We start from the raw sequence: 26646 nt of genomic DNA on the forward strand, positions 1-26646 counted from the left end.
TGGCTGAGTGGCTATAAAGACTTTATCAAATTATTTAAAATGTTGGCATTTAAGTATTCATGTGTATACAGTTACATGGAACCTTCAGGTCAATGGGCACAAATGTGGTATACCCACGATGAGCCTGGCAGGGAAGCAAGTAAGACCAGGCTTGGAGCTACAGGGCTTTAAAAAAAATTGGATGTCTTTCTGAGGGTCTGAGAAAAACAGGGCAGAATAGGAAAGGGTCACTTTAGGGGTCTGGCTTAACCCACTGCCCAGATCTCCAACTGAAGAGCTCCTTTCCCATCCTCAAGGGAAGAGGGCCTGTTTTCAAACAGCATCGCTACTACACACACCCATTCCCTAAAATCTTGATGTGGCAAACACACCCAAGAACCCACTGGAATACGTCCTTATAAGTATGTTTGTATCAGAGAAAACAAGGCACTTTGGGAGCATTATGGCTTACTCTACTACATGTACATCATTCTAGACAGAAAGTAAAACTTGGTTAGTTCCTCAAGTGAATTAACTGAATAAACTTAATACAATAACAAAATTGTTCCCTAACCCACACTGAGGCACGGTTAAAGTGAACACGGGAGGAGGCACACAGTGAGGCACATCTCTCTGTGCGGCACCTGGTCCCAGGTCAGCTGGACCCCAGCAGGGCTCAAAGCCTGATGCCTCCAGGAAGCCTGACATCTCTCATGAGCAAAGCCCCCTGGCCTTGGAGCACTGGCTCCCTCCCTCCCCATGCCCTGAGGTCAGGTGAGGGGCCACAGTGGGAGGTAGTCCTAGAGCAGAGCTGGGACACGGTGGGAATGCTTAAGCAGGGTCACCAAAACCACAGAGACCTCAATCTGTCCAAGCTGGCGCTGCAGAGTCGGAGGATCGGCGCCACGGGAAGAGATTTCACATTAGCCCTGACAACACCGCCTCGGCTATGCAGTGACATTGGCCAGGGTCGTTTCTGAGGGCGCTCTGAGCTTCCACTAGAGGCGAGCTGGAGCCTGGGCCAGCTGCTCTGAGCCTCCAAGGGCTGGCTGAGCCTGCCTCCTCCCCCGAGCTGCTCCTTTGGAATGTACCCATCTCACAACCAATGCAAAGCCACAAGTCGCTTCTGACACTATTGGAAGCTGGGCCCCAGGGCCACAGGAATGGGGGCAGGTCCCCTGGGCGGGGTGAACCAGGAAGGGAGGAGGCTCCTTGGCTTCAGCGCTTAGGAGTTCTTATGGTCCATTGTTCCATATTCTCACTAGCTTAGGCCCAGATTAAATAATCACTAAACTTTGCATTCTATGTTACGTGAGTCCAAAAACAGGACTACCTGCATTGCGTCCTTTATCATCTTAAAGGGCTCTGGGTCTAAAGAAGCCATTTTTTTTTTTTTTTTTGGTGCATATGCATAAGTGGAGCCCAGAGGGCCTCTCAGCTCACTGGGTCCCCTGCCCCCCGAGTTGAGGAGGCTTCGCAAGACCGGCTGCTACAAAGTGCCGAGCTTGGCTGCATAGATTTTAATGAGAGCGTCAGGCAGAGCTGTGCTGTTGCTCTCCGGGACTTGCAGATCATTACCAAACCAGCTGTAGGATGAGAACACAGCACATCGAAACCCTAGGAGGTCACTGAGCTAATGATCTAATCCTACCTTCCGCAGGCAGCGCCCCTCCCCACCTCCTCTTGCCCCCAGTCCTTTCCACGATGGACTCAGTCCATTCCAGAAGGCAGGCCAACACCGCCCCCTTCAAGGTCAGAGCAGAATGACAGTGAGTGGCTCTAGCTCTCCCTTTTCCGGAAAGGAGGAGGATGGGGGTAATTCAGCCAAAGCCATTAGGCCCAAACCCTGGCCTGGCCAGGCCCCAGGTCTCCTATTTGGGAGAACCACTGCCCTCTGCCTGCCTCTCTAGCTACTGCTGGGCTGTGGCCCAGACGCCTTCAACGGCCATTTTAGGGTTCTGATGAAAGCGCCTTCGGCTTCTAAGGTGCAGGCTGGGAAACAAAGTGGGGGTCCACATAGCCTGGTGTCTCAGCGTGGAGCTTGGTGCCAAGTCCTGTGCCAGAGACACCTGATGTGGAGAGAGGGAAGAGGGCACACTTGGGAGTGGCCACGGCAGGAGTGCATCCTGGCCTCTACAGGCTCAGTCCCCACACCCTGAGCTCCAGGAAAGAAAGCAGAGGGGAAGCGGCCAGCAAGGGCACAGAAGCAGAACCCATGACTACACTCTCTCCTCAAGCCGGAGGGCTTTACCAGGGCTTTGGCAATTACTACGACTATTTGCTGTGCTGGGTAGGGACAGATCCTGTTTCTCTTTGTTTCAGGGCTCTGAAAGCCGGAGAAGCCAGCAGAAGTCGATTTCAGCATAAGAGGCTACACAATAGTTAGGGCAGAAGAGAAGAAGCCTCACTGTTGGCTAGAGCTGACCAGTTTTTTTCTGAATAATAGCACCTGTGTATTAGCTCTGGGAAAAGCAGGGAGGGAGGGAGGGAGCTTCACCATGAGCAGTGAGGGGAGCTTGAAACAGGACCTGGAGCCCCTCTGCCTTTCAGCCTACTTCACGGCTGCCAGGCCCCCCAAGGCAGGTACCGGCATGGCTGCCAGCCTGAGGAACTGAAGTTTCCACAGTTGGCAGAATCTTTGTTTAAACTGGGGAAATAAAAGGGGGAGGAGTTGCAGAGGAATTGAAAACAGCACCTGTCACAGCTGCCTATCCCCTTCCTTCTCTCACTACTTCTGGTCCCCCAAAAGGGCTGGTCCCAAGGCTATGCGGTTGGTTGGTGACAGAAAAGGGGCAACAAAGAATGACAAGAGAGGCTATGAAGGTTTGAGCAGCACTGACAGGGCTGGCACAGACCCTGAGCCCTCCTACTGGGACCCCAACCTATGGTGAGGTCTGGAGTAGCAATACAGCCGAGAAAGCTCTGCCCAGACTCCAGTAGGTGCCCATTCTTTGGTCCCAGAAAGCACAGGTGACTTGGAATCAGGAACTCTGGGCTCTAGCTATGTCACTATCCAATTGTGTGACCTTGAGCAAGTCACTTCCCATCTCTAGGCCTCAGCATCCTTAAAGGGTGGGACCCACGGGGCTCCACTGTTCTTCCAGTCCTGCAGCTCCAAGTCTTCAGGCTTTGCTCCTGACAGCCAGAAGAGGCCCCTGTTCTCATGTGTCAGGGACAGTTTGGTCATGGATACTAGAGGTTAAAACTGGGCTGTGTTGCCTGAAGGCATCTAGAGGTGGTGGTGGTACATCCTGAACACCATACTCACCAAAGGATCCTGGGAGGGAGGCAACAACTCCAGCCTGCAGAAAGGCATCATTTTGGGGCAGAAGAGGTGAGACATTCTTTAGAGGCTTGATGCCTTCTGGAATAAAGGGCATCCCAGGCATAAGAGATCATTTAGCACAAGGCAGGCCCACCCTACTGATTAGGGCAAAGGGTAAGGCAGTCTGGCTGTTGGAGCCTTCGGCCCTGCTCTGCCCTTTCAGGGCACAGGAAAGGGGCCAGCTGTGTCCATTCAGGCCACTCCCTCTGCTTTAGAACCAGAAAGTGGCTGGCATTATTTGAAGTGGCTGAGGGCACGGGTTTTAGAAGACTGCAGTTGAATATGGCTCCTAAGGGAAGGCCCCATCTCCAACGGAAACCCAATCAAAGGAATCTGCTTTGGGATTTCTCCTTCCTTTCAATATGCAACAGGCACTTGAAGGAAAGAGGGAACATCCCAGCTACTGAACCTCAGGAGCCCCACAGGGCCTGACAATGGGGAGAGGAAATACATGTTGATTTGGAGGAAGCACTTGGATATATCTTTGGTTGCTTCAGGGAAAGCTTTGGCCCCTTAAAATTACTTTTTTCCTCCCCTTTCTCCCCTACAGATCTGTTGCGGTTGGCATCAAAGAAGGCAGGTAGGAAGGAAAGGAAAAGAAGGTGGACAGCAGGCAGAAAGAGTTAATCCGACCAGTCGTCCTCATCAAATTCAGAGGAATCATCTTCTGAGTCACTGTACTCAACAGCAATGCGACGAGACAAGATGGTGGCCACGTCATTGCCCACGACATCCCGCTTCTCTTGTTCCCGCTGCTCCTCAACCCTGCGCAGCTGAAAACCTGGTGGCAAAGAGACAGAGGGGTGAGGAAGGCGTGTCCTCAGCCTTGGAATCCATTTGGAACTGGGTAAGGGGGAGTGGCCACCAGTGGGTAAGGGGTATTGCAAAGGACAGAGAAAAAGAAGGTTGTTGTGGAAAAGCAGAAGATGAGTGTATGAAATTGGTGAGGTGTGTCTGAAAGGCAGCCTGCTGTCCTTTCTGGTTTACATACTTTTAGGCTGGTAAGGACTTCTCATGAGGCTTTGAAGTGGGGAGCAGGCACCACATTCCATACAGCAGATCCTCAGCCTGCCCAATTCCATCAATTATAATGGGGCTCAGCTGCCATAGACTGTCCTCTCTAGACTAGAAGTTTTTTGAGGATCACAAACAGAACCACGATAACCCCTTGGGACCACACCTGGCCCCTTGATAGAATAAATGCTACAATGTTCCAGGAGGGTGAAATGATGAAGAGGGAGGGGAGGGGAGGGAAGAGGAGAAAAGAGGAGATAAAAGAAAATGGGAGAAAAAAGGGGTGAGAAAGAGGGCAGGGGGCAAGGAAGGAAGACATGAAGGGCAGAGCAGTGGAGAAGGCTGGGGGGTTGCTGAGTCCAGCTGAACAATGGCCCACTAGGACAGTGATTCTTGTTTTTTTTTCGAAGGCACAAAACCCTTCAGAGAAATTGATGAAAAATGGGGATCCTTCCCCAAGAAAAAAAATGCATGCAAACACACATAAGCATACATTTCCAAGGACTTCAAAGATCCCAGCTTAAGAATCCTTTACTTTACGCTGGGCGCGGTGGCTCACGCCTGTAATCCCAGCACTTTGGGAGGCCAAGACGGGCGGATCATGAGGTCAGGAGTTCAAGATCATCCTGGCTAACACGGTGAAACCCCGTCTCTACTAAAAATACAAAAAGTTAGCCAGGCAGGCCGGGCGCGGTGGCTCAAGCCTGTAATCCCAGCACTTTGGGAGGCCGAGACGGGCGGATCACGAGGTCAGGAGATCGAGACCATCCTGGGTAACACGGTGAAACCCCGTCTCTACTAAAGAAATACAAAAAAACTTAGCCGGGCGATGTGGCGGGCGCCTGTAGTCCCAGCTACTTGGGAGGCTGAGGCGAGAGAATGGCGTAAACCCGGGAGGAGGAGCTTGCAGTGAGCTGAGATCCGGCCACTGCACTCCAGCCTGGGAGACAGAGCAAGACTCCGTCTCAAAAAAAAAAAAAAAAAAGTTAGCCAGGCATGGTGATGGGCGCCTGTAGTCCCAGCTACGCTGAGGCAGGAGAATGGCGTGAATCCGGGAGGCGGAGCTTGCAGTGCACTCCGAGTGAGACTCCTTCTCAAAAAAAAAAAAAAAAAAAGAAAAGAAAAGAATCCTTTACTTTTAAACCAAGGTGGAAAGAAATCTAAATCTCCATATTTTCAGGGTGAAGCCTTTTCTCAGGCTGCTCCCAGACCTAATGTCCCAATCTCTCCCCACCCAATGAAAGCTGTTTCCTGGGAAGGGCACAGGGACCCCTTCACCCATCCCCTAATCAGTCATCCCAGCTTCAGAAAGACAAGGCTCCACAGTCCCAGACCCACCACTGAAATTTACCTTGACGGATGGCTGAAAGCAGGTCGCTACGGGCATCACTCACGGCAGGCAAGGAGGACTTGGGCTTGGTGGTATCAGAAAGCAGTGGTGGTACAGCAGGCTGGCCATCTGCACCAGTGAAAGGGGGAGGAGGGGGCCCCGGAGGAGGAGGAGGAGGGGGAGGAGGAGGTGCTCCTCCTGTTGGCTGGGACAAGGGAGGTGGTGGCAGAGTTGGGTAGTCAGTTGCCGGTGGTGGAGGAGGAGGTGGAGGGGCAGCAAAATCAGGGTGAGGTGGGAAAGATGGGGGTGAGGGTGGTGGAGGCGTCCCTGGAGACACAAATCCTACAGGTGGTGGTGGAGATGGGATGCCTATCATTGGAGGCGGAGGTGGCGGAGGGGCAGGTGGTGGAGCAAACCCAGGTTTAGGGCCTGGTGGAGAGCCTAGAGGAGGAGCTGGTGGTGGATGGCTTGGGCTGACCACACTGGATCTTTTGGGTCCAGCCAAACCAGATCCTCTTTGGTTGTCCGCTGGGTAACTAAAAGGCCAAAGAAAAAAGACTCACCATCACGCTTAGAATGCAAACACCTACCTACAGTTAGCCTTGTCTATAAGCCGAGGTTTATCTTGGTTGACTATACCATTTCACTTTGGCTTAAACAGAAAGAAAAACCTACAGATGGTCAGAACAGACAAATAATGAAATAAGCAGCCTTGTAAGGTAATGAGCTTCCCACCAGTAGAGGAGGATAGCCAGATTGAGTAAAACTACCTGAAAGAAGTGGACTTGAGATTCCTCTATCAGGTAAGGGCTAGCTGAGACATCTCTCAGACCCCTCTGCCTTTCCAGCTCTAAGGGGAAGGCACCCTCCCTCCCTTTCTCTAAGAAGGATGGTCCATGGCAGTTGCTAATTTAATCCTGGAGCCAGGTTAAGGGTGCATGCAAGAAAGAACTGGAATAAAAATTCAAACACCACCCACACACTAGGCTCTGTTTCTCAGGCTATTAACATTCACCAGCATTGGAGAGGGCAGGAAACCCAAGCCAGGCTGACCACACCTGAGTGGGATATAGATTTAGGTGAATGCATCTTCAGTGCTCATGTGGGAAAATCTTGAGAGAGAATGAATCTCAATCTGAGAATCCGCAGAGATGGGAAATGAATGTGCCACCTCTTTCAGACTCCTGACGCAGGCCTGAAAGAGGATTATGGCTACACTTCTCCTGGGATCAGATTTGCTTGGCTGCAGCTGCAAGGTCTCAGGCCATGTGTGAAGCTGAAGGTTTTCTTTTTCCACCTTTGTATCTGCCCTGCACTAACAGCTATGCCTTAGAAAAGCAGCCATTTTGGAATTTTCCACAGACCTTCCAGTCTTAGCTGCATCTGACAGGGCCACCAGCAGGAAGTGATTTGGGAAGCAGAAGGAGATTTGGGATTAATGGTTTCTAGGGCCAAGAAGAACGAGGGGAGAGGAGGAGGACAGCACTGCTTTAGGTCTCCATGTGAGGGGTCCTCAACATACTCAATCTCTAATTAAGCAGTATCCAAGGAGAAAAGTGCATCTTTCAAAGCGCTCATTTATCAGGCATTAGAAGGGACAAAAGTAACGGAGAAAACAGTGCAATCTGAACAATTCTCAGATCTCTTCAGTCATTACTGCCTAACACTTCCATTGTACACCTCTGCTAGGGACACTGACAAATATAAAAATGGACAAATTTGGAGTTTCATCCCCCTTTTCCCTTTGTTTCATTGTTTCTGGAGATTCAACATAGCAGTGAAACTAACCAGAAGCACTAAGAGAGGAAGTGACTCTATGCTAGGTTCCTAGACAACTGGGCAAGGTATCTGCTAACTATTTCATGAACAGCAGATTGTACCACTTCATTTCATGATGAGTTAAAGTTAAGGAAAAGGCCCGGCACGGTGGCTCATGCCTGTAATCCCAGTCCTTTGGGAGGCCGAGATGGGCAGATCATGAGGTCAGGAAATCGAGACCATCCCAGCTAACATGGTGAAACCCCATCTCTACTAAAAATACAAACAATTAGCTGGGTGTGGTGGTGGGTGCCTGTAGTCTCAGCTACTCGGGAGGCTGAGGCAGGAGAATGGCATGAATTTGAGAGGCAGAGCTTACAGTGAGCCAAGATCACGCCACTGCACTCCAGCCTGGGTGACAGAGACTCCGTCTCAAATAAATATATAGGGAGGCCGAGACGGGTGGATCATGAGGTCAGGAGATTGAGACCATCCTGGCTAACCCGGTGAAACCCCGTCTCTACTAAAAAAATACAAAAAAAAAAAAAAAAACTCGCCTGGCAAGGTGGCGGGCGCCTGTAGTCCCAGCTACTCGGGAGGCTGAGGCAGGAGAATGGCGTAAACCCAGGAGGTGGAGCTTGCAGTGAGCTGAGATCCGGCCACTGCACTCCAGCCTGGGCAACAGAGCAAGACTCCGTCTCAAAAAAAAAAAATAATAATAATAATAACAAAATAAAATAAAGTTAAGGGAAAAACAAAAAAGAAGGTGGTAACTTCTATTTGTTTGGGTATAGGCTAAACAGGAGTAGTTAAGAATATAGGTTCTGGAGTCCAACTGACCAATCACGGCTCTGCCCTTACTGGCTGTGACCTTTGGGTCATTTCATTGACTCCCCCTGTGCCTCAGTTTACTCATTGTAACATAGGAATAACAGTACCTATCTCAAAAGAGGACTCCTATGGGAATGAAGCAACATATACATAGATTGTTAATTATTTCTATGATCTAGACAGTCTTGTTTGAAGTTATTTTAGTGATCTTGACCTAGGGTTTTAACTCTTTTTTTTTTTGGTCTTGCTCTGTCACTCAGGCTGGAGTGCAGTGGCATGATCATGGCTCACTGCAGCCTTAACCTCCCAGGCTCAAGCGATCCTCCCACCTCAGTCTCCTGAGTAGATGGGACCATAGGCGTGTGCCACCAAGCCTGGCTAATTTTTTTGATTTTTAGTAGGGATGAGGTCTTGCTATGTTACCCAGGCTGGTCTTGAACTTTTGGCCTCAAGAGATCCTCCCACCTTGGCCTCCCAAAATGCTGGGATTACAGGCTTGAGCCACTGCTCTTGGTCCATCCTTTTGTTGTTGAGTGTATAACCACTGATAGTGGATGGAGTAGGTACCACCATTTACCTGAATTCTGCTGGTGGAGGAGGCAAGTTGTCCTCGGAGAAGGAAGGAGAAGGTGAAGAAGCAGAGTCTGACTGTGGTGGTGGCGGATAGCTACTTGCATCCACGTTTTCAACACAGCCAATGCTGCCATTCTGGTACACCAAGGTGGGTGGATACCTGTCAATGAACCGAATGCCAAAAACTGTCATTTAAAGAGCCTGAGTGGGTTTTTTCTTCTTAAAAGGTACTACAAAAATGCATTCGATACAAAAGCTATTAGGGAGAAATAAAATAGGTATATTTCCCACATATTTTCTGTTACACTGAAATTTTATTTTAAGACTAAATATTCTATTGTCAAATATATCCCAGATATTTCTGCTGAATTGTTTGTAGTAACAGGATTCAACCCAGATTATCAAAACTGCTCCTTGCCCAGTGTTGGCCTTGTCAAACCCAGCAGTTCTTTTAAATTATCTCCCCAGTGTCAGGTGCAGATATACCTGAATCCCAAAGTCTATCCTGTGGCAAAGGGTGAAGCCAAGTCCCAGAGGCTAGTGAGCTGCAAACACGTGACTGGCACACAGCCTGATTTTGAGGTCAGCAAGCCTCCGGAAAGCTGGAAGGCCAAGGAGGCACTGGATTGCAAAATCAAGCTCAGGATGAATGCAGGGTGCTATGTGGTACTAAATGTGGTCTTTCTGCCAGGTCTCTTATCAAACAAAATGAGCTGACGATTAAAGTAGGGTGCTAGGGCTTGCCTCATGAAAACCTGTCCCTCAGTGCACTGGGCCTTGGGTGAATTTGTTCTGGGTGAACAACAACAGAACTTCAAACAAGCACAAATACACCAAGCATCAGCTAACAAAATCTAGCCTGCTCTGCTCCACTTCCCCCTCTTTCCACCATTGTTGGGGTCTAAAGAACTCATCTAAAACAGACCCCAGGGAGAACAGAATTGGAGGAAACTAACTGAATCAAAAGATGCTCTGATGTGGAAAATCCCCAAGGCCTGGAGCCCTGGAGCCTTGGCACGTCTCTTTATAGGTTCACCAACAGGCAGGTCCAGATAGACTAACCATGAAGCCCCAACTCCAAACCACCTGGACAACAGGAAAATGGGAGACAAATCCTCATCTTCCTACTCCACAAAAAAATGATACATATGGGTAGCTGGCATTCTGAACACACAAGCTTCTGGCCTTAGAGTCACTGAACCTATGACAACTGCCTGTCTGAACAGTGCTACTGACCCTAGCCCCGCCCAGTCCGTAGCAAAAAGGGGTCCATGGAACAAAATGGCCCCCCTTTATTGGGAGGTGAAGGTAATGAAGGTACCCTCAGGGCTGATTTCCCAGTAGAGAAAAAGGTTCATTTTTTCTTTCACCATCTTCATCACTCTTTAAAACAGATCTCTTAATCCACGAAGAACAAGTGTCAGAAGTGTCAAGATTTTTAAAAGTCGAGATTTTCATGGTAGAGTTATTTCTAAAAGCAAGAACAACTCAACTCTTTTCTTTTATCATTCCTAGACACCCAGCATAAGCTGGCATGGTTCTCTGACAGCCATGATGCAATGTATTTAGAGAAAAAACCAGGGCGACATTCATGCCAAGCAGTCATGGTGACTTGGCTTTGAATGTCAACCAGGTCAGACACCAGGATAAGCATCAAACCAACCTTTAAAACCATCTTTTCCCCCCTTTAAACCTCCAGTGTGATTTGGTATTGGGAAATGGGGTCAGACTGACACCTCTTATTTCTCCACAGAGATATATAGCTTCAATACTGGCCGAGCAACCTTTCCCACACTGTCTATGAGGTCTGCATTCAGTCCCTTGGCCAGCCTCTCTCCCAAGACTGACAAAGGCTGACTGAAAAGTTGCTTTGGTGATGTGAACAGCTTTCTTGCCTGGCCCTCCCCAGCCGTGAGACTGAAATGCCCAGTTCTTAGGCATGACCTTCAAATCAATGCTCTGGAGGCAAAGGATTCCCAAGACCACTTTTCTTCCCTTTCCAGTCTTTCCTCTGGGGCCCTTAGATGTGTGTCTCGCAGAGTAAGGGCACTAGGAGTCATGGGCTTTCTTTTCCAGACCACTCCAGTCACCTCATTTAAATTGCTGAGTCTCTTGATTTATTTAGCAAATTTTAATCACCAGATGGATGCACTTTAAAGTAGCTGATTAACAGTGGTATTGATCTAAGCCACAGAGACAGACTTCAGGGGGTGTGAAAGGTGTCACACCAGAGCTGTCAGACTGTTGTCCCCACTCCCTTCAAAGAATGCTACCAACAGTACAAAGGCATTACCTACCCAGAAGGCCCCAGCTTTTCTTTGGACTCCACAAATTCTTGTCCCATCTTCATTTTCTCCCACTCTTCCTTACGTGTCTTGATTTTACGTGGGTTTACATTCCCTCGATTTGGATTATCTTTCTTTTCTTTCTATAATGAAAAGGAACAGAAAGGTCTTTGTAGAACATTTTCCAAAGTTCTTCATTAAAATTCTACCCATCTTCATGGATGCATATCTAAGAGATGATTTGCCTAGACAACACACAATAACTACAGAACTTACAGAATTACTGGGTTTGAAGTGACCTAGAGGCCATCTAATCCAAACCATCCCTGGGTGAAACATTTGCTCAATCCCACACTCAAATGCCTCCAGCAACGGGAACCCCACTTCCTCTTTGGATAACTCATTCACATATTTGAAAAGCTCTAATTGCTAGAAGTTAGTAAACAGCTATATATTATTTGCTCGGCCCCAAAGGTCAGTCAAGAGAGATGAGATGTAATGAGACCTGCAGTTATCTGGGGCATATATAAGGAAATAGTTTAAATAAAACAAAACAAAAACCAATGAAGAATTTTTCAGCCTGTGCAGCTGCTCTTGCCCCTGGCACTCTCCTGGGCCTCCTGGCAGCCATGCTAATGGGATTAAGGTTGCAACTGGTAGGTCACATACATACCAGGGAGAGTCTATGGGGAGGGAGAATCTCCCAAACCTACATATATCCCCCCACCCTAGCCCTGCCCAGTCAGTAGTGAAGGCATTAAACTGCTCCTTTTGCAAATCAAACACTGCAGAACCTTGTGCTGATCTCTGAGAAATGAGCTGCAAAACTGGCGGAGAAGGGACTAGCCTAGCTTGAGTGTCCAGCAGAGTCAGGTGCAAATTGCAAGAGAAATAAATGGTGAATAGAAAAGTCAATTTCTAAAACTCAGCCTGAATATACTCAATTGTTAATAGCACTGGGAGGAACAAACACATTTTTGGTGTGATTTATACTTTCATCTTGGTTGTGCTTGGTGTGGACACATTTTTTTAAGAGTTTCACCTGGCATCCAAGCAAGCAGCCACTCGAAATGATTACTTCACATAAGACTGGCTTCCTTTTTATCCCCCTCCACAATCGTGCCTACTGATGTGGAGAACAGAGGCCCCTTTCCCCTCACCCTATGCTTTCTCTTCTCTTTCATGATATCCTTGGTGTCCTGCAGCATCTTCTCCTTCCAAAGATCAAAGAAGTATGAAGGGTCTGTGTAGAATTTGAGTGCCTCTTTTCCATCGTCCCTGGGATAGAAATGAAGACAAGTAGCTGTCAGTAGACAGAGGAGCTCCCAACCAAATCCAATATTCCAAACACCTACCAGTTAGCAGTTTTTACACCAAGGAATCAAGAAGTCATTTGAATCGATTGCATACCTCCTCTCCTATACCAGCATTTCAATGCCCCCGAATGGCACCTCTCTACTTATCAGACTTTTAAAGAACCTTAGCCTTACTTTCAATTCCTGGCAGATGAATTTGCATTGTCAGGGCAAGAACAGGTGATAGCAGCAGGGATCCTGATTACTTCTAATGATCTGCATGGCCACAGAGATCTCCCTGAGGATATTCAGATATCCTGGTACATCAGAGGGGATTTCTACCACTGGTTCCTCTTTTCCCACCAGTTCTGCAGGACTCTTTAGGAAGCATCGGTAGCTTCCTACCCACCGGAAACCTGTGTACAAATATGGGGGTTCATGTGTATGCATATGTACACATATATACATGAAAAGTGTGTGTGTACAGCTGTTATTTCTCTGCACACACAGAAAACCAACCACAGCACTCCACCTTCTTGCTCCCTTCTAGAATAGCTCAGCATCCACACACACCCCAACCACAAGGGGGCTCCAGTGAGAAAAGACGGCCAGCTGTTTTAAGACCACAAGGTTTAATCACCAGTTCCTAATTAGTGGCTGTGCCAGTGGGACAGAGTAAACTACTGAGTGTCCATATAAGGGCTATCTGCCAGACTCAATGGTCCTGGTTGGAATCTTGCACTTTGGCATGGATAAGGTCCTCTCGCTATCCAGAAAGTATGTGCTTAGGAGTGAACATTTATCTTAACATTATTCTGAACTAAAAAGAAATGGAAAGGCAATTCTATTCCCTGCCCTCCAATCCTATCACAACACAGAAAGCGCTTCCAAATCAAACATTAATAATTTCTATATTAAATCTTCTCCTGAGTTAGATACACCACCACTCATTTCTGTTGGGCCAAGTTCAGATAACTGAGAGGCCATGCTAATTCTGATACTATATGCTAAAAAGAAAAATACCATTAACTGAAGAAAAAAATTCTCCTAATATCATTTGTTTATCCAATCCCACTACACAAACCCTACGTTATACTCCCTACAATATTATCAGTTGTATGACCCCTTTCTGCCCAATAACTCCTCTGCCCAAACCCAACTAGACTCAATAATGGAGGCTGGCCGGGCGCGGTGGCTCAAGCCTGTAATCCCAGCACTTTGGGAGGCCGAGACAGGCGGATCACGAGGTCAGGAGATCGAGACCATCCTGGCTAACACTGTGAAACCCTGTCTCTACTAAAAAAAAAATACAAAAACTAGCCGGGCGTGGTGGTGGGCGCCTGTAGTCCCAGCTCCTCGGGAGGCTGAGGCAGGAGAATGGCGTAAACCCGGGAGGCGGAGCTTGCAGTGAGCTGAGATCCGGCCACTGCACTCCAGTCCGGGCGACAGAGCGAGACTCTGCCTCAAAATAAATAAATAAATAAATAAAATAAAATAAAATTAAAATAAAAAATAATGGAGGCTGCAGAGTCAAACCTCTGTCCTGCTATGCTGGTCCCTTTGAAAGCCAAGGGGCAAACATAATTTTACACAGTAAAATGAAGGACAGATGCCATGTACTTTATATCTGTGTGAGAAGGCTCCCTGAATTGGACTGGTGTCCTTGAATTTCACATGGGTACACACACACATCACACACACACACTCTACCTTGCAGTGTACACGTCTGATAGAAGACATCCGCCTCCAGCTATCTGTAATTACTTTTTACCTGCTCCAAAGATATGTACGGATGTAAGCAAGATAAATATTCACCTTCTGTCCCTCTTCAGTGGTTTTTTGCAGGATGACAATACTACCAAACCACTAGAGGAGAGGGGCTTTAAGTTGTCTATAAGGCTACATCCTTTTTCAAGTCCAGGGACAGCAGAGTAGGTCCTTTCAGAAGAAAACGTCCAAAGGATGTTTAAAACAAAGTGAACGATGCTCATTTGAAAGAATGCCAATTACTCCTTAAGCTTTGGAAAGACCCCTCTGGGCCCAGAGCAGCCAGTCCAAGAGGCTGGCCCCACTAACACACCCAAACATCTGGTAATCTAGTGGTTTCCAAGTAAGTGGGAGCCTTGCTAGAATGTTGCCCCTGGGATCCATGCTGTAGGACCGCCTTGTAACAAAGTCCTTTTGGTTCTATAATAACTAAATTCCTTGGATGGAATCCAAGATGGACCTGGTTTATATGAAATTAAACTCTGTAGCATGCCATGGTTACAGTAAACTTTCAATATGTATTATATTCACTATGAATTTCAGAAACCAAACAATAATAAGTGACAAGTGTTTATGGGGTAAATTTTAGTTTCTGCTGCCACAGACAACTTTGGGGTAGGCAGTAAGCTTTTAGATACAATCCTCTCATGTAAACAACCACTTCAGATAAAAAGACAATTTGGTGTTATTAAACCACAGGTTGAAAAAGGGAGGAGCTAGCCAGCCATTACCTGTAAGGGGTAAGATTGTTGAGAGGGGGAGGAGTATCACAGGTATTGTATGTTTCTAAGACAGGCACCGGGAGAGAGTTTCTGTCAAAAAGCTTCTGGTCTTGAATGGTGGAGCTTCTGAAGGCTTTTCGGGTGTTGATTCCTTGTAGTGACACTGAGAGAAGATGGAAGGCGTTAGAAAATGGACGACAGGCTATTTGAGCAAACACTGAGTCACACCAGTCAGAGAGGCCTCAGCTGCTGCATTTCTTGGCTGCGGCTGTCTGCAGTCAGGGTTTTTTTTCCCTCCCCCTCTGGGGAAGCCCCACAAGGCTGTCAGCAGCCCAGTCATTTCACGACTGAACAAAATGAGGCAACACAAAGGTTTACTATGTGGCCAGATCTAGCAGGCCTCTCCTTAGGAGGAATGAATCTTCCAAGTACTTTTATGGTAGCAAAATACGATTGAGGGAGGGGAAATTTGAGAAAGAAGGAATTGGGGGAATGGGAGAAAGGAGTGCATGGGGGTGTGGTGGAGTTAAAAAGGTTCTTTCCAGCACTCAGGCTTGTGTCACTTCAAAGCAGAACTCTATAGGTCTCTGTGATTTCTCCCCTCATTTTTTTTTAATAAATCAGGGGGAAAAAATTCTACAAAACTGCTCAGCAGAGCCTGCAAATGCTGAGCTCAGCTTTCTTACCTTCTTCTTCCTTGGGATCCAGCTGAGTGACTTTAACTTGTAGTCGGTCGACCCTCTCAGCAAGGGAGCTTACCCGAGAGGCAAAGGTATTTGCCTGGGTAAAGAGCTCTCCAAAAATGTCCTCTGCATATTTACCTGGGAAGAGCAAAGAAACCAAGTCACTAGTGCATAGAAGTAACGTAAATGGTCAGAAAAACTGGCTACTAAAGATCGTGTTCCCTAACCACCAAACACATACTACACACACACATACCCTAAGACGGTTTGGGCTATATGCAGATGACTGCTCTTAGAGAAATACTCTTCATAGTTTAGGAAGTCTGCATATGTTCTATAACTAATAGAGTCAGTCTTCTTGACAGATGTGAACAGTCATGAGACTCAAAACAGGCTGAATAAAACTGAAAGGTGTAATGCAAAAAATTAAGCCTGGAAGAACAGATAATATTTCTATACATTTCCAGCCTGGGCAACACGGTGAAACCCCGTCTCTACTAAAAATACAAAAATTAGGCAGGTGTGCTGGCAGGCACCTATAATCCCAGCTACTGGGGAGGCTGTGGCAGGGGAATCACTTGAACTTGGGAGGCGGAGGTTGCAGTGAGCTGAGACCGAGCCACTGCACCCCAGCCTGGGTGACGGAGCGAGACTAAAACTAAACTAATAAAATAACACTACACATTTGCCCATAGCCCTTAGCTTCTTATTGTTCTGTAAAAGTACCTTATAAAATGGTTCTGAAAAACAGATTGGGAGTTTAGAGGACATTCTAGGTATCTAAAATTAACATGAAAAGTAAGAAATTAGTTCCTCAATGGAGCCTTGAAAGTACAGTGAACAACTATGATTAGTGTGTTAAATGTGAGGGGCCCTGAGCTTATCAACAACCCATAGCAGAGACGTACAACTTCTTTTAAGAGGTGGAAAGGTTACTTTATGTTTTATAACTTATAATTTTTTTTTTCTTTTTTTGGAGACAGAGTCTCCCTCTGTTGCCCAGGCAGCAGTACAGTAGCATGATCTTGGCTCACTGCAACCTCCATCTCCTGGGCTCAAGCAATTCTCATGTATTAGCCTCCTGAGTAGCTGAGATTAAAGATGCGCACCACCATGCCAGGCTAATTTTTGTATTTTTGGTAGAGACAGGGATTTGCCAGGTTGCCCAGGCTGGTCTCAAACTCCTGGCCTCAAGTGATCTGCCCACCTTGGCCTCCCAAAGTGCTGGGATTACAGGTGTTGAGCCACCATGCCCAGCTTGTCACCTACAACTTTCAAAGTCTTTGCTCTAGGTTACAGTCCTTCAAATCTACATCTCAGGAACCAAGTGAAAAGCTGAAACTTTCAAGCCCTCTGAAAAGCAGCATACCAGTGGTCTCTTTCCACAATGTCTTGTTTTTTAGAAAAAGAAAAGTTCCGTACTTTCAACCCTGGAATGCAAGGAGAATCTGCAGCCAAAGAAACATAACAGCAATTTGACACTACCTCTATATTGTCATTCCAAGCCACAGGCACATTCTTACTAGGAATGAAAAGTGGTGCATACGAATAAATATACTATCTGAGCTTTTTTTTTTTTTCCCCCAGACAGAGTCTTGCTCTATCCCCCAAGCTGGAGTGCAGTGGCGCAAAATCTCGGCTCACTGCAGCCTCTGCCTCCTGGATTCAAGCGATTCTCCTGCCTCAGCCTCCCGAGTAGTTGGGATTATAAGTGCCTGCCACAACACCCGGCTTATTTTTTTTTGTTTTTAGTGGAGAGAGGGTTTCATCATGTTGGCCAGGCTGGTCTTAAACTCCTGACCTCAGGTGATCTGCCCACCTCGGCCTCCCAAAGTACTGGGATTACTGGCATGAGCCACCGCGCATGGACCTATCATCTGAGCTTCTTGCAAGGTGAAGGCAAGCATAAGAGACTGTGCCCAATCAAATGATAATTTTTTTTGAGAACTATTTAAAGTAGGCTTTAATTTCTAGCTTCGAAACTACATTGATGCTTAGTCCATATTTGAAGGGGAAAAAATAGCCTGAAAGGCCAAAACCACAGCTTCAGGGTGAACTGCAGCTCACCTTCCCAGTACAACATGAAGAGTGGGGATAAGACCAATCAACTGCATATTTTGAATTGCTTATTAAGTCAATAAGGACTTCTAATCAAGGAAGAAGCAAGTCCTTGCATACTGATCATTTGTGACCTAAACAATTATGGGAAGCTCCTGGGCTCAAATAACTCAAATCAGCTGATAAGCATTTCTACTCTGCAGGTTGAGGATTGTATCTGATCCCTGTTCATAATATGGCTAAGTTCCTATAAAAGCCATACTGTATCATGCTTGTCCAGGTAATGGAAAATTGTGTTTGGAAGGCTAAAACAGAGAAATATGCAACATTATGTGTGGAAAATAAACCAAGCTCAAAAATGTCTGTTAAAAATAAAAGGCCAGGCGTGGTGGCTCACGCCAGTAATCCCCATCACTTTGGCAGGCCAAGGTGGGCAGATCACTTGAGGCCAAGAGTTCGAGACCAGCCTGGGCAATATGACAAAACCCCGCCTCCACTAAAATTACAAAAAAATTAGGCCAGGCATGGTGGCGCATGCCTGTAATCCCAGCACTTTGGGAGGCCAAGGTAGGCGGATCACCTAAGGTCAGGATTTTGGGACCAGCCTGGCCAACATAGTGAAACTCCATCTCTACGAATAATACAAAAATGAGCTGGGCATGGTGGCGGGCACCCATAACCCCAGCTACTCAGGAGGCTGAGGCAAAAGACTTGCTTGAACCTGGGAGGCAGAGGTTGCAGTGAACCAAGATCGCACCACGGCACTCTAGCCTAGGTGACAGAGCGAGACTTCATCTCAAAAAAAAAAAAAAAAAGCTGCGTGTGGTGGCACACACCTGTAATCCCAGCTACTCAGGAGGTTGAGGCATGAGAATCACTTGAACTTGGGAGGCAGAGGTTGCAGTGAGCCCATATCGTGCCACTGGCTCCAACCTATCTCAAAAATAATAATAATAAATAAAATGAAATAAAAGAAAAAAGAAGGCCGGGCGCGGTGGCTCAAGCCTGTAATCCCAGCACTTTGGGAGGCCGAGACGGGCGGATCACGAGGTCAGGAGATCGAGACCATCCTGGCTAACACGGTGAAACCCCATCTCTACTAAAATACAAAAAAAAAACTAGCCGGGCGAGGTGGCGGGCGCCTGTAGTCCCAGCTACTCGGGAGACTGAGACAGGAGAATGGCGGGAACCCGGGAGGTGGAGCTTGCAGTGAGCTGAGATCCGGCTACTGCACTCCAGCCTGGGCGACAGAGCAAGACTCCGTCTCAAAAAAAACAAAAAAGAAAAAAAAGAAAAAAGAAAAATATCAATTAATCTTCCAGCTATTCTGGAGGGGCAAAAAAAAATACCAATCAACTTACACCGAAAGAGTCACCAAGAGTACCTAGGATTTCCTGGTCCTTAAGTGAAGAGGGTAGTGATAGTTGAAGTAGAGGCTCTGTGTGGCACAGTGGTTTTCAAGATAAAATCTTACAAAGAACCTCAACATATAAAACTAGTAACTATAAGATCTCTATTTTAAGAGGAAGTGAAGTGGTGTGAAGGCTTCCCCACTGTCTCATCACCTCAGGCCTGAGGCAGACTTAGAATTATACTTTGAGACATGGAAGGAGCAGTTGACTTCAAATCAGAAAATCTGAATCAAAGTCTCAGCTCTTTCTATTTATACTTGTGTACTCATCAGCAAGTCACAATCTCCCAGCCTTAGTTTCCTCATCTGTAAGGTAGGGATAATACTACCCCATCAAGTTACCATAAGGATTAAGTGAGCTAAAAATGTGAGTTGTTACAATGAGATTCTTCCTTATACTCCTCAACCACATTACATGACTTAAGAGTATAAATACCTAAGGCCAGGCACGGTGGCTCATGCCTATAATCCCAACGCTTTGGGAGGCCAATACGGGTGGATCACTGAAGGCCAGGAGTTTGAGACCAGCCTGGCCAACATGGTGAAACCCTGTCTCTACTAAAAATATAAAACTTAGCCAGGCATGGTGGCACACCATCTTGTAATCCCAACTACTCAGGAGGCTGATACATGAGAATTGCTTGAGCCCAAGAGACATAGGTTGCAGTGAGCCGAGATCACACCACTTCACTTCAGCCTGGGTGACAGAGTAAGACTCCATCTCAACAAACAAACAAACAAACAAACAAAACCAAAAAAAAAAAAAAAGAGTAAATTCTAAATACCTAAAGTTTTTGTTTAAAACTTTTTTTTTTTATTTTTTAGACAGACACTTGCTCTGTTGCCCAGGCTGCAGTACAATGGTACAATCTCAGCTCACTGCAACCTCTGCCTCTCTGCCTCCTGGATTCAAGAGATTCTCCTGCCTCAGACTCCTGAGTAGCTGGAAGTACAGGCACATGCCCAGCTAATTTTTGTATTTTTAACAAAGAAGGGGGTTTCACCATGTTGGCCAGGCTGGTCTCGAACTCCCAACCTCAAGTGATCTGCTTTGGCCTCCTCAAGTGTTGGGATTACAGGCGTGAGCCACTGTGCCCAGCCTAAATATCCTAAGTTTTAAGTTTAGAGAAAAATTTTAAATATAATTCCAATTAGTAATTTGATAATCTCTATTCTTCAAGTGCTAAAATTTACTCCAACTTTTGAAAACAGAAATGTGATACTGAACTAGGGAAAATCAAAGTGTCTTGTTCAGAGTTAAAATTCACTCATTCAGATTACCAAGAGAGACCCAATATCCATCATTATCCAACATTCATAACAGATACCACATTTTGCAAAAGATTCTAGGAAGCAGTCTTCAATTTTGTTTTTTCCTTAGCAGAACTCTTCAAATGAAATGTTACGTGGAAGTAGAACAGGTAAAACTGATTTTTTAAAATGTGAAGTTGCTCTTATTGAAGTCTGAGTGGGAGTCTTGGAGCTCCCCAATGGCATGCCCCACCCCCTCACCCACACTGCAGTCAGTTAGAAACCTAATATCTAGCTTGATTTTCTAATGACCCAAGTGGGGGTTCCATTCTCCTAGGTGGCCACAATACTGATACAAAGTACTGGCTGGCCGTGCCTGTATTTCCTAAGATACAGCAACCAAATATGCGAAATGCCATCTCACTGTTCTGAGAAAAAAATAAGAATTCTGGATGTGCTGTCACGGAGCAACCTATGGCTGTGGGATTTTTAGTTTTATGCTTTATCCATTCCATAATCAGCCTTTCAGTACTAAATTGAGAAGTTCCACCCAGGTACAACGCACATGAGGCCAAGGTCATGAGCCTGAAGCACATATGAACCCTTCCCTGCACTCCTCTCAGCTAGATGAAATCCCAGTCATCTTTCAAGGTCCCATTCAAATGTAACCTCTTCTATGAAGTCTTCCTTGACCCTGCCTATCCCTACCTGTGCCCCCACTACCCACAGAAAGTATTATTTCCATTCCTACATTCTTTGTGCATCAACAGCATGGAATAGTGGGAAATATATAGGCGTGAATTATTCGACATTTACTGAGCTTCTACTGGGTGACAGGTACTACACAAGGTAGACACTGGGGTTCAAAGACAAATAATACATGATTACTACCTTCAACAATTTTTTTTTTGGTTACCCAGGCTGGAGTGCAGCAGCGCCATCTCAGCTCACTGCAGCCTTGACCTTCTGGGCTCAAACGATCCTCTTACCTCAGCCTTCCATCTCAGCCTTCCAAATAGTTGGAAGTACAGGCGCATGCCACCACATCCAGCTAATTTTGTTTATATTTTGTAGAGAAACGGTCTCACTATGTTGCCCAAGCTGTCTCAAACTCCAGGGCCCAAGCAATCCTCCCATCTCAACCTCCCAGAGTGCTGGGATTATAAGCATGAGCCATTGTGCCCGGCCAAGAATTTTTTTTTTTTTTTTTTTTTTTGAGATGGAGTCTCGCTCTGTGGCCCAGGCGGGAGTGCAGTGGCCGGATCTCAGCTCACTGCAAGCTCCGCTTCCCGGGTTTACGCCATTCTCCTGCCTCAGCCTCCCGAGTAGCTGGGACTACAGGCGCCCGCCACCTCGCCCGGCTAGTTTTTTTTTTGTTTTGTTTTGTTTTGTTTTGAGACGGAGTCTTGCTCTGTCGCCCAGGCTGGAGTGCAGTGGCCGGATCTCAGCTCACTGCAAGCTCCGCCTCCCGGGTTCCCGCCATTCTCCTGTCTCAGTCTCCCGAGTAGCTGGGACTACAGGCGCCCGCCACCTCGCCCGGCTAGTTTTTTGTATTTTTTATTAGAGACGGGGTTTCACCGTGTTAGCCAGGATGGTCTCGATCTCCTGACCTCGTGATCCGCCCGTCTCAGCCTCCCAAAGTGCTGGGATTACAGGCTTGAGCCACCGCGCCCGGCTTTTTTGTATTTTTTAGTAGAGACGGGGTTTCACCGTGTTAGCCAGGATGGTCTGATCTCCTGACCTCGTGATCCGCCCGTCTCGGCCTCCCAAAGTGCTGGGATTACAGGCGTGAGCCACCGCACCCCGCCAAGAATTTTTAATTGAGTATGAGACATAGGTGATTTGTGATATAATGTGATAGGATAATATAGGCATATAATGGGAGCTCAGAGGAGCACTCTTAGCCCAACCTGGAAGAGAAGATTCCTGAGCTGGACCTTGAAGGATTAGCTACAGGCAGCCAGGCAGACAAAGATGGCAAGGGCTGTTCAGCCAGGGAGGATAGCAAGAGCACTGTTTGGAAATATGAGAGAGCATGGTCTGTCTCAGGAGAACTGCTAGTAGGTAATAATTAATTCTTTTTTCCTTTCCTTTTTCCTTCTATTTAATTAATTTATTTGAGACAAGGTCTCGCCCTGTTGGCCAGTGCTGGAGTGGCATGATCATGGCTCACTGCAGCCTTGAACTCCCAGGCTCAAGCGATCCTCCCACCTTAGCCTCCCAACCAGCTGGGACTATAGGTGTGCACCATCACACCTGGGTACTTTTTAAATTTTTGTAGCAATAGGGTCTCAGTATGTTGCCAGGGCTGGTCTCGAACTCTTGAGCATATGCAATACTTGTGCCTCAGCCTCCTAAAGTACTGGGATTACAGGTGTGAGCCAGTGTGCCAGGCCCCCTTTTTCCATTTTAAAAGACTAAAGTGAAGGCTGGGCATGGTGGATCATGCCTGTAATCCCAACAGTTTGGGAGGCCGAGGCGGGTGCATCACCTGAGGTCAGGTGTTCGAGACCAGCCTGGCCAACATGGTGAAACCCCATCTCTACTAAAAATGCAAAAAACTGACCAGGCGTGGTGGCTCACGCCTGTAATCTCAGCACTTTGGGAGGCTGAGGTGGGCAGATCATGAGGTCAGGAGATTGAGACCATCCTGGCTAACACGGTGAAACTCTATCCCTACTAAAAATACAAAAAAATTAGCCAGGTGTGGTGGTAGACGCCTGTAGTCCCCGCTACTCAGGAGGCTGAGGCAGGAGAATGGCATGAACCTGGGAGGCGGAGCTTGCAGTGAGCTGAGATGGCGCCACTGTACTCCAGCCTGGGCGACACAGTGAGACTCCGTCAAAAAAAAAAAAAAAAAAAAAATTAGCTGGGTGTGGTGGCGTGCACCTGTAGCCCCAGCTACTCAGGAGGCTGAGGCAGGAGAATCACTTGAACCCAGAGGCAAAGGCTGCAGGGAGCCGAGATCGCGCCATCACACTCCAGCCTAGGCAACTAGAGCAAAACTCTGTTTCAAAAATAAAAAAAATGTTTAAAATTGTTAACATGGAATTGTAAAAAATGAGGCTAGAAAGGAAGGCAGGTATTGCAGGGTCCTGAATGCTAGGCCAAGGAACTTAAATAACTCCACAGTGAAGAAGAAGGGAGAGAAATAGTTGAGATGTGTACTCTGACTATAAAAACACTTGTTACATTACAAAAGTTAACACAGAATTAACTTTCAAAGCTTCAGAAATTCAGAATCATAAAAGTAAAAAGTAAGATTTGATTTTTAGGCAGATCACTCTTGCAGGGATATAGGAACAGATTTAAGGGGGTTGGATCAGAGAAAGAAGGTAGAGGGAGGCTTGGTGAAAGTCAATGAAGTCTAAAATAGGGCAATATTGGCAGAGACAGAGAGTAAGGGACAGAGTTGAGAAATTTGTAGGAAGTCTGAGTTTAAACAGTGACTTTGCCTCTTACTGGCTGTATCTCCTTAGGCAAGTTACTTTTTTTTTATTTTTTTGAGATGGAGTCTCGCTCTGTTGCTCAGGCTGGAGTGCAGTGGTACAATCTCAGCTCACTACAACTTCCGCCTCCCGAGTTCAAGCAATTCTCGTGCCTCGGCCTCCCAAGTAGCTGGGATTGCAGGTGTGTGCCACCATGCCTGGCTAATTTTTGTATTTTTAGTAGAGACAGGGTTTCACCATGTTGGCCAGGCTGGTCTTCAACTCCTGACCTCAACTGATCTACACCCTTCGGCCTCCCAAAGTGCTGGGATTACAGGCGTGAGCCACTGTGCCTAGACAAGTTATCTTACTTTTCTGAGCCTTATTTTCTTTATCTGAAAAATGGGAATACCACTACCTAATCTCATAGGATTACTGAGAAGATTAAATGAGATAATCTATGTCAAGATCTTATCCAAACCTGGCATAAAGTAGGCAATCAACAAATGTGGGTTCCCTTCTCACTCTCTCCCCATTCTCTCTTCTTAGGAATTATTTATTTCTGCCTCCCCTTATAGATTATGAGCTCCTGGAGGGCAGAGACCATTTCTTATTATTGCTGTATCCCCTCAGCATCTGGTACATAAAATATGTTCAACACATGTTTATTGGATGAATAAAGGGTCAGTTAGCCCCCACAATGTAAGAAAATCTTGTTTCCTTGGGCATAAGGTGGCTTTGGCCCTCAGATCAGCTTCCTTAAGATAGGAGTGGTCTGATCACAAGTGGGAGTGTGAGCAACGGCATCCATCAACACCACCCTGGAAATATAGCTGAGAGAGAGCATAACTTCAGTAAGTGGAAATAAGAAGCATCATTAGCTAGATGTTCTTTGTCCTATGAAGAAGGAACCAGTGTGTGATTGACTTCCACCCATTTGGCCTTCGCAGAGAGAGAGGCAGAAATTATGCCTTTAAAAATCAGTGAGGTCTCTGCAGCCTTGATGTGCTTCCTTGTCAGCTGCACTGCTGTTGCGCTACTGTCAGTGTTCCTTTGTATAAGACATGCACCGGCAGGGTTTCATTTCTTCATGATGCCCCATCTAGGTTTCTCTAAGCCCTGGATCAACTGAGATGGTCCCTGAGGTAGGTGAAGGCTTAGGAATCTCAGACTCCATACATCATCTGGTCATAGAGTTCTGTCTCCTATTTTAAAGGCTGGGCCTATTGCTATATGGGGGAATGCAGGCTTTCTTGATATTCTACTGCCTTCACTAAGGGCAGTGATGCGATAGGAGGCGTGAGTATCTGAAATAATTCACACCAAAATGCCTTTGCTAAGGAAGATCACTAAAATGGCATTTTGACGGAGGTTCTTATGGGAGCTGGAGTGGCACTAGACAAATGCAGAGCCAATCCAAGCATCTGCCCTTCCCATATCTCAGCTTCAAGCAAACAAAGTCAACTTGATTCAGAATGAAATCCAAACCACATGCATGTACCCCACCCAAGGCAGTCTCATTCATTCTTGCCAATTAAAAAAATATATATAGTTGAGCTGGCTTTCCTTCAGCTCCAAAACAGTCTGGGCTAACCTCCATCTTCCTCCTAAGGAAGAATGGCTCCAGCTACTATTTGTGTCACTGTATGTTCACACAGCTTGCAAAACTCCCAATACCCCAGAGAATGCAGAAGTAATTTGTACCCTGAACTTGGACCTGGGGGCTTGCAGCACAATTAAATGTGTACCAGGGTGGACAAGACAGTCAGAATCTCTCCAAAGGCATGTTTGCTTTACTCCTCTTTGGGAAGAAAAGGGGTGGGGGTGTTGGGTAGATAAAGACTATTGGCACATTTGAGGCTTCAACAAAGTCAAGCTACATCGAACAGCTCGTGTAATTACAGGCACATTCCCCGACCCAAGATACTGCTCTGTGAACCTCCCACTTTACACACACAGAATTCTGCTCTGTCATTCCGTCTGCAGTTTTTGCTGCAGCCCTTCCTGCCACCCTTCCCACAGATTTCTGTTGAAGCAGGTGGAGGGGGAGGGGGGAGGGAATTTAGAGGGTGGTGGTAGATAAAGAAGGTTGAAGAGGAGAAGCTACACCAAAAGGGAGCCTCTCTTTGGGGAGGAGAGGGAGGATACATTTTCGCATTACCTAGGGAAGGCAGATGGGGGAGAAACAGGAACGCGGGAGGAGAAGGAAACTAAATAAAGAGCACCAACGACCCCTGAGGGCAAAGCATAGGCTCTCTGAGGCACTCACTCAGGCTGCCCAGCTGTCGGATGACATTTGCCAGGGTGATGTTGGTCACGCATTCCAGCTCGCTTCTAACGCTAGGCAACGTCTGACGGCACAGGTGCCTTGGCTCGATGTTCCTCGTTACTAACGGCATGGTGGACCTGCTTCAGGCAATGTTCTGAATGATGAAAAACAACCTAAAAAAGAAATAACAGGAAAGTATTACTCAACCACAAATTCCAGGCACACTAGGGCTGTGTGAATCTTTCTTTCTTTCTTTTTTTTTTTTTGGTCTTACCCTGATCTAAAACAGCTTTTAAAAAAATCTTCACTCCCCCATCTTTTTTTTTTTTCTTTCATTTTTAAGTCCTCCCTCCCCTGCCCTTTTAAAGGTTTGCTATTAGAAGATCTGCTATGTAAGTTTAGAAATTCTGGACTGGTGACTGCTGCCTGAGGTACATAGGCAGCACAGAAACGTTAAAGTGCCAACTACGGCTCCAACCAACAAGAGTCCCCAGAGGCAAGGAGGCACAGTTAGAAAACAGCCCATTCAGCAGACACTGGATGGTATAGATCCTATCCTTGGGGTGTTCATAACCAGGACAGATCAGATTCTAGGCCACCAATTATAAAAATCAAAAAAGAACACTGTCGGCCGGGCGCGGTGGCTCAAGCCTGTAATCCCAGCACT

At 46.7% G+C, this 26646-nt stretch overlaps 1 protein-coding gene across 3 annotated transcripts in view; it reads right to left on the reverse strand.

The window, feature by feature from the left end:
• WASF2 (WASP family member 2) overlaps positions 1-26646 on the reverse strand; it is a 95269-nt gene continuing 68623 nt past the window's right edge. For all 3 annotated transcript variants that reach the window (XM_010380376.2, XM_010380377.2, XM_010380378.2), the window contains exons 2-9: positions 25980-26152; positions 15566-15700; positions 14889-15042; positions 12256-12373; positions 11108-11238; positions 8815-8970; positions 5670-6184; positions 1-4085 (exon numbers count right to left, since the gene is read on the reverse strand). In XM_010380376.2, coding sequence (XP_010378678.1) covers positions 3928-4085; positions 5670-6184; positions 8815-8970; positions 11108-11238; positions 12256-12373; positions 14889-15042; positions 15566-15700; positions 25980-26109 — 1497 coding nt within the window. In that variant the 5' untranslated portion in view covers positions 26110-26152 and the 3' untranslated portion in view covers positions 1-3927. The remainder of the gene's footprint in view (positions 4086-5669; positions 6185-8814; positions 8971-11107; positions 11239-12255; positions 12374-14888; positions 15043-15565; positions 15701-25979; positions 26153-26646) is intronic.

Source organism: Rhinopithecus roxellana, chromosome 12 (assembly GCF_007565055.1).
Source record: "Rhinopithecus roxellana isolate Shanxi Qingling chromosome 12, ASM756505v1, whole genome shotgun sequence".
Lineage (NCBI taxonomy): Eukaryota > Metazoa > Chordata > Mammalia > Primates > Cercopithecidae > Rhinopithecus > Rhinopithecus roxellana.